The sequence below is a fragment of the Littorina saxatilis genome, linkage group LG15 (assembly GCF_037325665.1).
Source record: "Littorina saxatilis isolate snail1 linkage group LG15, US_GU_Lsax_2.0, whole genome shotgun sequence".
NCBI classification, from domain to species: Eukaryota; Metazoa; Mollusca; class Gastropoda; order Littorinimorpha; family Littorinidae; genus Littorina; species Littorina saxatilis.
This window is the reverse complement of record NC_090259.1, coordinates 16,189,690-16,206,442: the sequence shown is the minus strand read 5'-3', so window position 1 is coordinate 16,206,442 and position 16,753 is coordinate 16,189,690. Positions and strand designations below refer to the sequence as shown.

The 16,753-nt window shown below is 39.7% G+C and overlaps 1 protein-coding gene across 1 annotated transcript in view; it reads left to right on the top strand.

Moving 5' to 3' along the window:
• Positions 1-8,342, top strand: part of LOC138948670 (mechanosensory protein 2-like) — a 49,570-nt gene extending 41,228 nt beyond the window's left edge. Inside the window, exon 8 of the mRNA XM_070320257.1 lies at positions 1,087-8,342. Coding sequence (XP_070176358.1) covers positions 1,087-1,275 — 189 coding nt within the window. The 3' untranslated portion in view covers positions 1,276-8,342. The remainder of the gene's footprint in view (positions 1-1,086) is intronic.
• The last annotated feature ends 8,411 nt before the right edge of the window (positions 8,343-16,753 follow it).

Sequence of the window (16,753 nt, the reverse complement as noted above, 5' to 3'; positions counted from 1 at the left end):
TACAGGTGCAGTGGAATCCCCCTTTTAAGATCCACCCATTTGAGACTCATTCCATTTTGAGACCTGGTTTTCTCACATTTTCTCTGAAAACCTCAGAAAACTCCATTTTCAGACTTCCTCCCTTCTTCTTCTTCTTCTTCTTCTTGTCAATCGCCTTTTTATATTTAGTCAAGTTTTGACTAAATATTTTAACATCGAGGGGGAATCGAAACGAGGGTCGTGGTGTATGTGCGTGCGTGTGTGCGTGCGTGTGTGTGTGTGTGTGTGTAGAGCGATTCAGACTAAACTACTGGACCGATCTTTATGACATTTGACATGAGAGTTCCTGGGTATGAAATCCCCGAACGTTTTTTTCATTTTTTTGATAAATGTCTTTGATGACGTCATATCCGGCTTTTCGTGAAAGTTGAGGCGGCACTGTCACGCCCTCATTTTTCAACCAAATTGGTTGAAATTTTGGTCAAGTAATCTTCGACGAAGCCCGGGGTTCGGTATTGCATTTCAGCTTGGTGGCTTCAAAATTAATGAATGACTTTGGTCATTAAAAATCTGAAAATTGTAAAAAAAAATAAAAATTTATAAAACGATCCAAATTTACGTTTATCTTATTCTCCATCATTTGCTGATTCCAAAAACATATAAATATGTTATATTCGGATTAAAAACAAGCTCTGAAAATTAAATATATAAAAATTATTATCAAAATTAAATTGTCCAAATCAATTTAAAAACACTTTCATCTTATTCCTTGTCGGTTCCTGATTCCAAAAACATATAGATATGATATGTTTGGATTAAAAACACGCTCAGAAAGTTAAAACAAAGAGAGGTACAGAAAAGCGTGCTATCCTTCTTAGCGCAACTACTACCCCGCTCTTCTTGTCAATTTCACTGCCTTTGCCATGAGCGGTGGCCTGACATGCTACGAGTAAAATGGCATTGCGTTCAGTTTCATTCTGTGAGTTCGACAGCTACTTGACTAAATATTGTATTTTCGCCTTACGCGACTTGTTTTACACTTGGAGTGCAGCTGACTGGAAGATTCAACCTTGATTCTAACTTCTCCTTTCTTTCCCTCTTTTGCAGGTGATCGCAGCCGAGGGAGAGCAGAAGGCAGCACGCGCCCTGAAGGAAGCTGCCGAGATTATCAGCGAGTCGCCCGCCGCTCTTCAGCTGCGTTACCTCCAGACCCTCAACTCCATCTCCGCCGAGAAGAACTCCACCATCATCTTCCCGCTGCCTATGGACCTGTTGCAGGGATTCATTAAGAAGTAGAGTGTGGGATAGGCAATGTATAACAAGGCTGCGTTGATTTGGAAGCTGTACTTTCTTTTTTTAGTTGAATCTTTTATTTGTGTCATATTTTCTTTTTTTTCTGGTTACGCAGTGCACAAAACGTTCATCCTAGAATCTGAAATTATCGATACACCTCTTTGATGAAGAAAATCTTGAAATAGATTCTCTTCCCCCACAATTGGCATATGGCTGCCTAAATGGTGGGGTTAAAACAGTCATACACATAAAAACCTACTCGTGCAAAAAACACAAGTGTACATGGGAGTTTCAGCCCATCAACAAAGAAGAAGAAGTAGCGTCAGGTGAGAAGGATCTAGGTTGTATCAAGTTTTGTTTGTTGTTGTTGTATTTTGTTTAATTAAATCTGTTAGTTGTGTTGGACTTTTTTTTTTTTTTTTTACTCTTTTTTTCTGAATCTCAGCTCAGCAGTGATTTTTTTACATTTTTTATTATTATCCTAGAATCTGAAATTATTTGTATGCCTCAGTAATGATCATTCCTTGTGAAAGGACAATTGTACTGTAGAATTTTTTATTATTTATAAACACAGACAATTAATCATTCTAGTGAGAAGCACCAATCAGAAAATATAAATGAATAGTCTACTACAAAATCAACTCAAGGATACTAAAAACAATAATTATGATAATATATAAAACTAAAAATTCATAAAAAATGGGTGGATCTGGAACCTTTTTTAACAAATGGCTCTAAAATGCTAAAAATACAGCAAGAGAAACAAACTCAGCGTGGCCTAGTTTGGCCTCTGAAGGATCTATGCCATTACATGGCCGTAGGTACTCAAAGCATGGCCAGTGATTGCCTACAGGTTCTGATCATTTCAGATTCTAGGAATGCTGTGCATGAGTGTCATATATATATATGTTTTATGTTCTATACTCTCTCTTGCTTGAGTCATGGGATGGAGTAGCGTGATCAGTTGGCCGTAGGTACTCAAAGCATGGCCAGTGATTGCCTACAGGTTCTGATCATTTCAGATTCTAGGAATGCTGTGCATGAGTGTCATATATATATATATATGTTTTATGTTCTATACTCTCTCTTGCTTGAGTCATGGGATGGAGTAGCGTGATCAGTTGGCCGTAGGTATTCAAAGCATGGCCAGTGATTGCCTACAGGTTCTGATCATTTCAGATTCTAGGAATGCTGTGCATAAGTGTCATATATATATATATGTTTTATGTTCTATACTCTCTCTTGCTTGAGTCATGGGATGGAGTAGCGTGATCAGCTGGTCGTGATACTGTCAGCCCACTACTCGAACATGCACTCGTGCACACTTGGATTTGTTTTTTTGTTTTTTTGGGTCGTCTTCTTTTTTTTCACACGAAGACAGCAATGTTTTACATTTGTTATCACTTTCGTCTGATGCCTTAAATGTGTTGTAAGTTCTCAAATAAGTATTCATTTTTACAGATATTGAAGTATTTTGCTTGTCTACATTGTTAATTTCAAAAAGGGCATTCCTTTTGCCATTTTAGCCTCAACATGCATTTTACCATATTTTAAGTAATGTTGCATTTTCTAAATTGAACATTCAGGGCCCGTATGCTTATGGGGGAAGTACGCGACAACTCCTGAAGTTTTGAGTGACATCGGAAGTACTTGCCTCACTTTCGTATGCATGGGCCGGAAGAAGGGCTTACTTCGAAGCAAAGCGAGAAAGTAACTGAGGGTAGTTTGCGACTACTCCCAAAGTTTTGAGCGACATCGGAAGTACATCCTCACTTACGCATGCATGGGACGAAAAAAGAGCTTACTTTGGAAGCAAACTAGGAAGTAAGTGAGGGTAATTGTACTACAGCGAGACCCAGGAGTACAGACGCTACTTCCAAAGTTTCTCAGTGCAAAAGGGCAGGGCTTTTCTTCGGTTTTTCATATCAAACCGAGCTAACGCAAATGAAAGTCCCAAACAGAGAAAATAGAACGAAAAGTCGTATCTCGTGCGTGCATTTCGTACAAATTTCCCTGAATACAAACCAGCCAGCTTTGACTTTTGTTCGTTCTGGGTCACTGGCCACCACTCTTTCATCCCCGCTTATACGAGGGGGTGTTTCTATGTAAATGGGCGTTGTTGTGTGCATGTGTGAGTGTGAGTGTGTTTGTGTGAGAGTGTGCGTGTGAGAGAATGTGTGTGTGTGTGTGTGTGTGTGTGTGTGTGTGTGTGTGTGTGTGTGTGTGTGTGCGAGAGTGTGTGTGTGTGTGTGTGTGTGTGTGTGTGTGTGTGTGTGTGTGTGTGTGTGTGTGTGTGTGTGTGTGTGTGTGTGTGTGTGTGAGAGAGAGTGTGGGGTGTGTGTTTGTGTGTGGGTGTGTGTGTGTGCGTGCGTGCGTGCGTGCGTGCGTGCATGTGTCGTTGTGCGTCTGTTTATTCATTCGTTTGTTTGCGTGCACGCGCGCACATGTATGTGTGTGGGGGGGAGGGGTGTGTGTGCGTGGGTATGTATGTGTTTGTATGTATTTTTGCGCCTGCCTGTGTGTGCGTGCGTGCGTGCGGGTATAATTGTGCGTTTGTTTGCGCGTGCGTGCGTGTGTGTGTGTGTGCGTGCATGTGTGTGTTTGTGTGTGTGTGTTGTGTTCGACGGTGTGTGTGTGTGTGTGTGTGTGTGTGTGTGTGTGTGTGTGTGTGTGTGTGTGTGTGTGCGCCCCCCCCCATCCCCCCTTACCACACACTATTATGAGCTGAGTATTTGTGCCTCGATATTTTATTGATGTTCTTACGTTTTATGTTGTTTATTATGATTCACCACACCCGCGTTTCTCGTAATTGAGATAATACAGTGTTCTATGTCTATGTCTAACACACATGCACACACGCGCGTAGACTAAACAAATCCAATCTTGACTTTCAACTTTATATAAACATACATCCTGTTCACAATTAACGAGGACAAACAAAATTTACAAATACCAAAGTACAACAATTTATCTTTTGTAAAAATTCGGACACACATTTTCCCAATTAATATCAGAGACATACATACATCTATGTCTCTGTTAATATGAAAGTCACTGAACTTATCTTCTTTTCACTACACCTTATATCTTGATTCCCCAAACACTGATTGATTTCTGCCTTTTCAAATTTACCAGTAACCCAAACGTTCGCTCTAACCAACCTATTTTGTCCAAAACAGTTTTACCGATACACAATCATTAAAAAAAGAAGAGGTTTAACATAACCGACTTCGCTACCACATAAACAAAAAATGTTTTATTCTCCCCAGCATTCTGGTCAACAAAATCATTATTATAGACAGTCATTCAATTTCAAGACAATCATCACAGCTTTGAACCGACCCTTTCGTTCAACCAGGCAGAAGCAACAACTATAGTAAAAGCTACAGCGCGATCAACGTTCGCCCATTTACGAACTCGCGATGAGATTTGTTTCCTCTGGTCACCAAGCCTACCGTTTACAAACGCATGCGCACTAATTGGGATTCTCCCAATTTCCTCGACCTTGACCTCAGAACTCTCGAAGCCACTACTTCGGCTTTCAATTTAGCTCTTGCATACCGAGTAGCTGGCAACTTTGCTTCCGAAGTTCCCACTTTCAATGTTAATTTGCAGGGTCTCTCACTTGACATCATTATACGACGATATCGCTTCTTAAGGGCCCTTTCCCATCCAAAAGAAACCTCCAACGCATACTACAATTGCAGGACATTCCTGTTTTTAAGGCAGCTCGTTGGGAAATGAGCTCAGACAGAATATCGAAGACGTGAAATGCGTCAATCGAGCAACTGTCGTAACTTGGCTACAATGAGACGGTCGGCTACCTTGCACCATAGACACGAACTGCTCGAGTCATTCGGCGAAGGTGGCGAGCTTTCAAACCATCACGACTGAATAACTCATATTACATCTTTTCATCACGCATTTTTCACACGAGTAGCATGGTGCAGTGGTTACGGATTCCGAAATTCGATCTGCCGCTCTGGGTTCAAGTGCCGCTGGGAGCAAAAGTTAAAAAAAAATATATATATTAATCTTTTTCTTTATAGGCCTCAATTGCATTCAGGCTGCAACAACCGGTTTTTGTCTCTGTGTTCATTTTTTGTTAATTGTGTAAAGAAACTGTCCTATGCTTTCACACAAAAATTCAATCTTGACTTTTAACTGTACATTAATATAAAAAGCAGGAAAAAAGAACAGAAAAAAAAATCAATAAAGACGGATGCTCCCCGATAACAAACAAACAAAAAAAAACAAAAACAAAACCAACAAAAAGAGGCAAAAAAGCTGCCTGCATGCAACTGAGATTTTTTTTAAAAAGGAGAAAAAAAGTTCAACATAATCATTTATTTTTCTCCCTAACATTCAGGTCAACAAAGTCATTGTCATATAGCTAGGCAGTCATTCGATTCCAAGACAATCATCACAGGTTTGAACCGACCCTTTCGTTTAACCATTCAAAAAACAACAGCAATAACGCTGTTAGTACGACGTTCGCCCTTTTGAACTCGCGATGAGACTTGTTTCTTCTGGTCGCCAAGCTTACCGTCAACAAACGCATGTACTAGTTGGGATTCCCCCAATTTTTGCGACCTTGACCGAATACTCTCGAGGTCAGCACTACGGCGTTCATGCATAGGGAACAGTTAGAAAGTTAACTTCGGGAGTTCCCACTTTCAAAAGAGCCCTCTACTTCCAGTGTTTCTGACTTCCAGTTCATGCATACTGACCCAGAACACATTACGCTTGTTTTTAATGTATTAAATTTGTGCATGTACTTATCTTCAATCGCAGCATATATCAAAAGGTCAAATTTGTTATGGTTATCGTTTTGAATCAGCATTGTTAGGGTCGGTCTAAAATCTTATTTTTGAAAAGGGCATTGTACATCCCGGCCGAAGAATTTTTTAATTTGCTCAAGTTCTGCATTGGTAGTGCCCAGTTTCAACGCAGCCGTTTTTGAAAAAGAGACAAGCAGGCGGAACAAAAACAAAAAGCAAAACAGGTCAAGATCATTCAAAAGTTCCTGTCTCTCACGAAGAGGATGTTAAAGTTTGCCTTCAAGGCTGTCCCTTATAGAAAGACATAATTCATCGCACAGCTGCCACCCGATTGGCTGTTCGTGGCTGTTAACCGACCACCTTTTGAGCAGACGACCTTTTTGGTTTCAGCCAATGGTGTTTAATTCTTGCGGAGCTACCCATCAAACTGTTTCATATAAAATCTCGCTTCCTAGCTCCACGAGCACCTTAGCGAACAACCACTTCATGTCCCAAATAGATACTTATTCTGGGGACATAAATAGAAATTTACATACATCCACGAGCAGCTAGCTGCAAGCATGTCTTGCCTTTAAGAAACACTCGTCAGACCAATGCGTTGGGTCAAGAAAGAATGCATCAGTGAATGAAGACTATCAGGCCTGCGAGAACAACATTGCTGACAACAGTGAATGTAGTATGCAAGGCAAGGTGGTCTGTCTAATATAGGTCCCTGGTCTACCAGATAGCCAACAGCAGACAACAACACGGATCTGTATAACATGCTCGTGGGAAAAAGCTGTTTGTACATGTTGTCAGAATTTATTTTCTTCCGAAACTTTGCGAAAACTAGCTGGCGACGTAGAAGAAACATTGAGCTTCTATGTATAGCCCTTGCTCTTTGTCAGCAGACAACTCTGCAGAGTCTGCTGTGAAGGGAGACAACTGCAGACGCCAAACAACACCCCTGATGCATGTACATCTAGAATTGCTCCACAATTGAAAAGCTTTTACACTTTTCGCAAGTCTGCATTTGTACATTGTCATCCCTATCAGGTCCTTTTTCTTCATTTTTGGTGTAAAAATGTTTCAACTCACATTTTAGATCATCTCTTTGTATTTTGTCGATATCGTGAGCTATAGTCTGTCGAGTCAGCATATATTCAACATTTGATATTCGCATTGCATTGGTGGTTGTGTGATATTTTTTTGTTTGTTGTTGATGTTTTGTTCTGTTTTTTACTTTCTCTTGTTTTACCCGCTTTTTTTACTCTAGAAGTATTATGACTGTAGATACGTTCTACAGTACAAAAGCTGTAAGTGTGGAAAGTGTAACAAAAACATGCTCATTTCTTGTACTTGTACTTGTGCGACGCTTGAGGATTTGTTTGTTTTTAAAACTGTTCGCCGGTCTTGATAAAAAAAAAAACCAAGCAGCTGTGCGTGCGCTTAGCAAAGGCAGCTTCTAGCTTCTAGACTTGACTGACTAGTTAGTTGTTGCGTCCTCTTAGGACCAATTGGCCTATCTTGGGACAGGTAGAGTTAATTCTTCTAGACTTGACTGACTAGTTGGTTGTCACGTCCTCTTTGGACCAATTTGCCTATCTTGGGACAGGTAGAGTTAATTCTTCTAGACTTGCAGTTTTATTCCGAGGTCTGTAATTTGTGTGAGGCGGTCAAAGATGGAAGAATGGAGTACACAGGGCCTTTGAGGGCCAGCATTTTTTGCTATCTCTATGCCTCTGTGCATGCAGGTCTAAACGTGTACCTCTCTTATGTGTATATACTGTACGTTTAAACAAAACACGGCTGGTAAATACACAGCAAAATGAAGGCTTTAGGAAGTGTATGTGTGTGTGTGTGTGTGGGGGGGATTGGTTGGTGGGATAGGATGTGTGTGTGTGTGTGTGTGTGTGTGTGTGTGTGTGCATGTGTGAGTAAAAGAGTGAGTTTGTTTTGTTATTTTTAATCAACTAGTACTCAGTACTTTTTCTAGTGTAGAAAATAATCACTGCGTCGTGATTTTAATATTTCCTAAAGCTCAGGTGAATTTGCTCATACATTTACATGTACTTCTTTCTTTGTTATTATTACTGATGCTGTTTCAGCTGAATCCACCAAATCAAATTTGTTAAATATGAAAATTTAAAAAAAAATCAGTTGTTTTTCATTACTTAGTTTCTCGTCATGTGTTAATCTCATTTTTTCACAAGTGCCCCTCTCTAAAATATCTAATTTCTTATTTTGTATAACTACAGTATTGTCTGATATTTGTCAGTGAATTTTTAGTGATTAAAGTCTGAAATTAAATCTTGTATGCTTTGTGATGTATAAGTTGACTCTGATTGTTTTTCACACAAACAAAAAGTCAGGCAGAGAAAGAGAGAGACAGAGACACACACACACACACAAAGTTGTAATCGAAAAATACTTCTTGCACACACACACACACACAGTCATATAAAAACAATATCTTTATTTTTTCGTCAACTCCTCTCTCTCCGAACTGTCTGTGATTCCTGATACATGTAACCCATTATTGTTGACATGAGCCTATCATGTGCATCAGATTCACAAAAGGAAACACAAACATAAAGGTATTATTTATTGTCAAATATAAAGTTGGCCAAAAAATTATTGCAACAAATTTCAAACCCAAATTAAAGCATTAATTCCTGTGTCATTTAATTAAAACTGTATATGCCAAAGAAGGCTGTTCACTTTATGTGCGTATTATGTGCGTGTAAGTACTGACGCAAATTTGCTGGACCAGTAAACACGCTACATATTTAAGCGATGATTCTAGTGCCACAGCGATGCCCAGCCAAGCGTGACCGTAGCATGTTTTAAGAGGCACGCAGCGATAACAGCTGTAAGCGCGAAACAGCGTGAACGTTCCATTTTTTCCTCATGTGTTTGCATGACTACCAAATTAACGCCAGCAGCTACACGCAAATGAAACTTAGACAGAATCTGTATCAATCATTTATCTGTAGATATGCAAAGTCATGAATTTTTTGGACACAAGTGAATAATCCTATGACAAGTTTAACAACATTTTCCAAAACATTGCGTCACATCTGGATAAATAACCGTAACGATCCAAACTTTCACACGAAGTATCTTTAGTATGTTGGTAAAATATTCTGAAAGTTTCAAAGCAATCCACCAAGTCATTGCTAAAATGTAGCGCTTTTTGACATGATACCCATACAAATTGACATAAAACGTTCCGTTTTTGACCGCTCTTGCGATCGACACCTGCATCAGTAGGAATAGCATAGCACGCGAAATACACAAGGTAGCAAAACAAAATAATCTGTTCAGGGTAGATAATTGGTTTGACTTTCTTCTCGTATGTCAAAGTTTTGCCTATTGTAATTTTTTGTCGATTTTTTCATTCGGCTCTTCCGTTTTTGTCTGGTCGATTTTGAGGGTACCCTTACTTGAGCGGCGGTCACGTCATCCCTGTAAAAGAAATATTTAATCCAAATGGTGATCCTGAAGGTTAAATGAACGGCCTTCTCTGGCTTATAAAGTGTTAATAAAATGACACGGGGATTAATGCTTTAATTTGGGTTTGAAATCTGTTGCAATAATTTTTTGGCCAAGTTTACATTACACACTGGCAATGTTGCTTCCATCTTGGAAGTGTAATAATGAAACATGTACATCACATTGAAAATTGTATCTATATAACGACCCCAACCGCACTAACTTTCGAAGCCTAGAAGCATAGGGCATGGAGTATAGTCAATTCAGTAATCATGATCAATAAATGTGTTAATAAGCATCGGTTGTAATCAAAAAAGAACTACAAACATAATATTAAGAAAGAAAGAAAGGCCAATCGAAAGAAAGGCCAAACTATCTATGTCTCTCTTTTACAATACGAAAGAGAACGTATGAAAGCAATGCACTGTGGAACAAAACATCCACAAGAAGACACCAGATTACTCCTTCTACTACTTCTTCGAAGATAAAATGTCTCCACATTAAGACTAGAAACTCAGGGTGAAAAGCCACTAGAGTTAGACCACTGGTGTTAAAATATTTGTTTATTTTTAAATGCACAATGAAGTGATATAGGGCTGGTTTCTGAAACAGGGATTTTTGCCATTTCAAAGATTACACCAAAAGAAAAGATGAAAACCTTTTGCTCATAACAATGCTGTTTATTCTCTCAAGTGCCAAGAAACGGGTTCGGTATAACTCTTATTTACTCGTGTCGCCTATCTTTAAAGCGCTTGCTTCCACTTGTGTCTGTAGATCTATATCAAAACCATTTTGATTTGTGCATCAGAAAGGACCCTACGTAACGGTATTTCGTTTTATTTGCTATATTCATTGTACCTTTCATTGCAACCATGCTCTGTTCAAAGAAGAAAAGTTCTTTCCATAAATCAGCAGAGTTTGTTTTTGATCTTGTTGTAGTAAGTATTCCCATGCTTAACACTCGCATGGCCATTCGGAACACAGAAGTCCACTCTGTCATCATCATGGGAATAATATGTGTACGATTGTTTTCAATCAGCCCTCCATATCGGCAGCTGCATGTACTCTGTCTTTGAAGGAAGTCAGCAGAGTTTAAAAATAAAGAAGCCCTAAGACCAATGAAAGGCCTCTTTTTTAGGTGAAGTTCTCATGTGAACGTTTAAGGGTAAATATTCTCTGACGTGTAACTTTTCTTTATCAGACTGAAACTAAAGCATGAAACTTCGACCTGTCAATCTTAGAACACAAAACACACGTAAACAGACTACGTTAATCGTAAGGCCAAAAAGAAAAATATGTCTGTTTCCGGTAACCCGACCGACCCTATTTTTAAGCGCCGACCCTGAAGTTTTTTTTTCGCTTTTCGCACACACACACACACAACAAAAAAACCAAAAAAAGGGAGGTAATCGGTCGATGAGACTTCACAATCGAAGAGACTTACCTCCCGTTTCCGTCGTCACGCAAAAAAAACATGGCGGCCAATGACGCCGGGGGAAAAAAAACAAACATAAAAAGACGTTAACAAAACGTAAGAAAAAGGTTTTATATAAAAAAAAATTTAAAAAAATAAAAATTAAAAAAAACACCGACCGACCCTATTTTTTTCGGCGATGTTACCGGAAACAGACATATTTTTCTTTTTGGCCTAACACAGAAGTTAAATAACCACAGATGCATAACAGTCCAAAGTGCTCAATTGCAAGGAACAGAGTTGGTTGGTCATTGGTTGGTTTATTTTCCGTGTTAATATGCTGCCAAATACAAGGGTTACAAAATAGAGAAGGAAGTATTGGTAGCGCTTCAAATACAAAGAGAAGCCTCGTACTCGAAGAAAGAGATAATAAAGGAAAGAACATTTCTCTCGTTTATCTCTTATGCGAGTGAGAAAAGCATATATCACAAGAGTTTAAAGGTTCCAGAAAAATAAATAGAAGAGAGAGGAAAAAGATTGCAGACACTGTCTGACCTGGGGGGAAAAAAAATAACAAAGGCAAGATAAAGTCAAGTTTGGAGGGTATCCATAGGTCATTATGCATTCAATGCAATGCATACAACATTGTACGACAAAAATCAAAAGACCAGCCGTGAGACAATAAAAATCAAAAGGTACAAAATAGACATGACACAGAAAAAAAGGCATACAGACCTCAGACAATGGTAAACCCTAAAGCATGTACATACACATTTGTGTGAATCGTTTCCTTATATCACAATGTTCAAATGGCAAACATATGGCTTCACTTTGTACAATAGATTTCGGTCAAAGGGGACAGATAACTTAATTGCACTGGCAACAGGTCCACACACAAAAAGTTAAAGGTGGTCGTCTACATTTTTGCTTTTTTTCAATAATCTTATGGTTAGATTTCGCTAAAGAGTTATGTCAGATGATGAATGAACCATGGGGAAAAAAGTTATAGAAAAAAAAATATATGTAAAAAAAGATTTTATTTTGGGGTAGTGTGACTCACGCTTCCAATATTTTGTTTTCTGTTTCTGAGAACATGGGCTTTGCCTAAAAATACTGACCAATCAAATTCATGTCACTATGCTTATAGCCACGCCCAAACAAGTGCAGCAACAGTTTGACACTGGAGTGCTGTCCACACTTTTTTTTAAACGCACGAAATGCATGGGATTTGAGAGGAGTTTTGCGCTTGGCATTTTCCAAATAAGGATATCCTACTATAAGTACTACGCTGGAATACTACAATGAATTTTCAAACGGCTACACTGGCTTCGTCTTTCCTGATCGAAAGGGGGTGTATTGTTGATAATTGTAGATAATAGACTCTGCATTTTAATGGTCAAATGGCGATTTCGGTATAAAAATGTAGACAAGGATCTTTAAAGGTGATTCTTTCTTCATCTAAGCTGAGGAAACGACTGGCACGTTACTCTACAACACGCAAGGTTTGTTTGTTTGTTCGTTCATGGGCTGAAACTCCCACGGCTTTTACGTGTATGACCGTTTTTACCCCGCCATTTAGGCAGCCATACGCCGCTTTCGGAGGAAGCATGCTGGGTATTTTCGTGTTTCTATAACCCACCGAACTCTGACATGGATTACAGGATCTTTTTCGTGCGCACTTGGTCTTGTGCTTGCGTGTACACACGGGGGGTGTTCGGACACCGAGGAGAGTCTGCACACAAAGTTGACTCTGAGAAATAAATCTCTCGCCAAACGTGGGGACGAACTCACGCTGACAGCGGCCAAATGGATACAAATCCAGCGCGCTACCGACTGAGCTACATCCCCGCCCCCAACACGCAAGGTCATTCCTTACTTTTTACCATCCCCAAGAAGGCAGCAACAAGCTGTCAAAATATTGATTAAGAAAACTTTCATAAGCGAAAATTCGTATTGTATTGTGCTGTCCTTGTATCAGTGAGTACAGAATGTCATTCTTTTGGTTTTTGAGTCACTTGAGAAAAAGTGACTCTATGTAATCGGTCAGTGTTAGTCTGTCCGGCCGGCCGTCTGGCCGGCCGGCCGGCCGTCTGGCCGGCCGGCCGTAGACACCACCTTAACGTTGGACTTTTCTCGGAAACTATCAAAGCGATCGGGCTCATATTTTGTTTAGTCGTGACCTCCAATGACCTCTACACTTTAACGATGGTTTCGTTGACCTTTGACCTTTTTCAAGGTCACAGGTCAGCGTCAAAGGAAAAATTAGACATTTTATATCTTTGACAAAGTTCATCGGATGTGATTGAAACTTTGTAGGATTATTCTTTACATCAAAGTATTTACATCTGTAGCCTTTTACGAACGTTATCAGAAAAACAAGGGAGATAACTAGCCTTTTCTGTTCGGCAACACACAACTTAACGTTGGGCTTTTCTCGGAAACTATAAAAGTGACCGGGCTCAAATTTTATGTGAACGTGACTCATTGTGTTGTGAATAGCAATTTCTTCCTGTCCATCTGATGCCTCATATAATATTCAGAACTGCGAAAGTGACTCGATCGAGCGTTTGCTCTTCTTGTTTAACATTGATTAGGAATGTACCAAACCTGTTACTTCTGTGTTCTATTTTTGAATAAATCTGTCTTCATCTCTCATTTTCAAACCCACCCTGGCGACCACCTCTCGATAACAACCTCTGGCCCATTACCACCATCCCAAAATATTCCCAACAAGGTAGTTTTTTTTCCTTCTATACCCTGGATGTTACAGGAAGCGACTGAAACAGTCTGAGCGGATATATATCCGTACCTGGTCAGATAGAGCCATATGAGCGGGCACGGATATATCTGTACCTGGGAGACAACGAGTTAAGACCCTGCTGTCTTCTCAGATTTTCTGTTCAACACCTCTCAGACAATATCAAGTAAAGAAATACTTTTACCAGCAGCTTAACATGGAATGGAGTATGTCTTTCACAACGAATAGAAGATGATAATATTTCTTTACTTTCTTTATTTGGTGTTTTACGTCGTTTTCAACCGTTCAAGGTTATATCGCGACGGGGAAAGGGGGGAGATGGGATAGAGCCACTTGTCAATTGTTTCTTGTTCACAAAAGCACTAATCAAAAATTTGCTCCAGGGGCTTGCAACGTAGTACAATATATTACCTTACTGGGAGAATGCAAGTTTCCAGTACAAAGGACTTAACATTTCTTACATACTGCTTGACTAAAATCTTTACAAACATTGACTATATTCTATACAAGAAACACTTAACAAGAGTAAAAGGAGAAACAGAATCCGTTAGTCGCCTCTTACGACATGCTGGGGAGCATCGGGTAAATTCTTCCCCCTAACATAAAAAGGGTTAATTCTATATTAACTGTCCATAGCGACCACCCGTCCAAAACGACCACTTTGGGTCGGTTCCTTGGGTGGTCGCTACAAGACAGGCTTGACTGTACTTCTTGCTTTCCTTCACCAAAACTAATCATCAAAGTGTCCCAAAAAAGTGGTACCGGTACATGTAACATATAAATCACTTTCCAGTCAAATGTCGATTGCTACACCTGTACAAAGGACTTCATAAAATAGCACAAAAACAAGAAAACTTCAGGCATATTAACACAGAATGAGAACTTCACCAATGCATTAAGATTATAATGAGACTGGCACATTACATTTTAATCTATTTACTGGGATAGTCTTTTTTAAAGCCATGAGACCAGTTTGAAGCAAAAAGCGACCGCAGGTATTATGACGACATAATTGGTATCATCACAAACGAAACTGTTGAGCCGGTCTTACCCTCTTTTCAACTAAAAGTAGACTGCAGCATAATTACAATATGAAACATGTGAGCAAAAAATGAAAATCTCAGAAACGTACGTACTCACAAACACACAGCATGATATATGCAGCAAAGTGTACACAACAGAACTCAGACAGCCAAGATTTAAAATGTCAAAAATAAATTCCTCTCATTCTTATGACAATTATCGCAGCTGGGAAAGACTGTGAAATTATGATGGTATATATTTCATTTCTTATACATACATGTAGACAGGTAGGGATGTCATTTGATATCGGGAAATGACAGAACACTGTACCATACTTAGATTTTTCATTTCATTTTTTTTCTCCATTTTCATCCCATCACTGGGAAATTCGGGTCGCTTCCTCCCAGTGGAAAGCTAGCAGCAACAGAGTCGCGCTACCCAGGTGTGTGCATGTTTAGGTGTAATCAGCCACCTGCACTCATGGCAGAATGACCAAGATCTTTTACATGCCACAGAGCCAGTGGTGACACAGGGGTGGAACATGGATACCGTCTGAGTCTGCACATAAAGTTGACCCATGTACGTCTCGGCCCGGATTCGAACCAGTGACCCTAGGATCAGAAGTCCAAGCTACCGGCCCCCCGAATCACACCAAATACTTGTTTCGTAATTTCAGCAGAGTGCCGAACTCTTTCATGGCATGGAAAAGGTGACAAACACAAGGACTGCCTTAAACTTGCAAAGTTTGTCGAAACTTATATGGCCATTTACGTAAATTTGACACACACAAAAATCCTACCAGTATCCCTGCACAGATCTCTTTGTTCGATGTTTTTGCTGTTGATCAGTAGCTAGTATCCCTTTCTTTACACACACAAAATAATGATGACCCAAACAAATGTGAATTCTAGTAGATAAATAAATAAAACTGTAATAAAATTGTGCTTCAGTTCATTCTCACTTCAATTGGGTCCAGCATCTGCATAATTTTTGTCTGTGTCATTTCATTTAGACATACCAGTGTATCATGGTTCCAAATAATAGCATTAACAGAAAATGCAGCATTTTCCCAGAACACATACCAAAAATCGACTGTCTTTCATTACTACCACAGGCTTTTCAGTCTGCAAGATTATGTGATCATGTTTTTCGATGCGTGAATTAGCCTTACTCTCTTCCTGCCTGATGCTGAAATCTAGCGATAACATAATTTCAATTCTGTAACACTTTTCTTGGATAAAAATGGCAAGTTCTTCAAAAGGTGTGTGCTGGTTGTGAAGAGGTTAATGGTTGAAATCTGACCAAACTGATCAGAACAGCTATTGCCCCACTTTGATTTCTATGATAGGGAAAGGATGAAATTCAGTGAATTTGTTTACTGTTTTTCTCTTTGAGACATTTGTTGTAGCTTAGTAACACTAAATTCATCACTTGAAAAATAAGAAGATGTACACCAGCATTGACATTGGCTCGTGCAATTACTGTGGAACCCCCCTTTTAAGACCCCCATGTTTAAGAATTCCTCCATTTTAAGACCATGTTTTCTCAGACTACTTGTTCATAACCTCTGTGAAATTGGCCCGATTTCAAGATTCTGTCCTTTCCCAGACCAGATTTTCTCATATTTTGTTAGATATCAAAAGGGGGGGTTTCACTGTACTGTGAGACGGGCGCAGTGGCGTGGTGGTAAGACGTCGGCCTCCTAATCGGGAGGTCGTGAGTTCGAATCCCGGTCGCTGCCGCCTGGTGGGTTAAGAGTGGAGATTTTTTCGATCTCCCAGGTCAACTTATGTGCAGACCTGCTAGTGACTTAACTCCCTTCGTGTGCACACGCAAGCACAAGACCAAGTGCGCACGGAAAAGATCCTGTAATCCATGTCAGAGTTCGGTGGGTTATAGAAACACGAAAATACCCAGCATGCTTCCTCCGAAAGCGGCGTATGGCTGCCTAAAGGGCGGGGTAAAAACGGTCATACACGTAAAAATCCACTCGTGCTAAAAACATGAGTGAACGTGGGAGTCTAAGCCCAT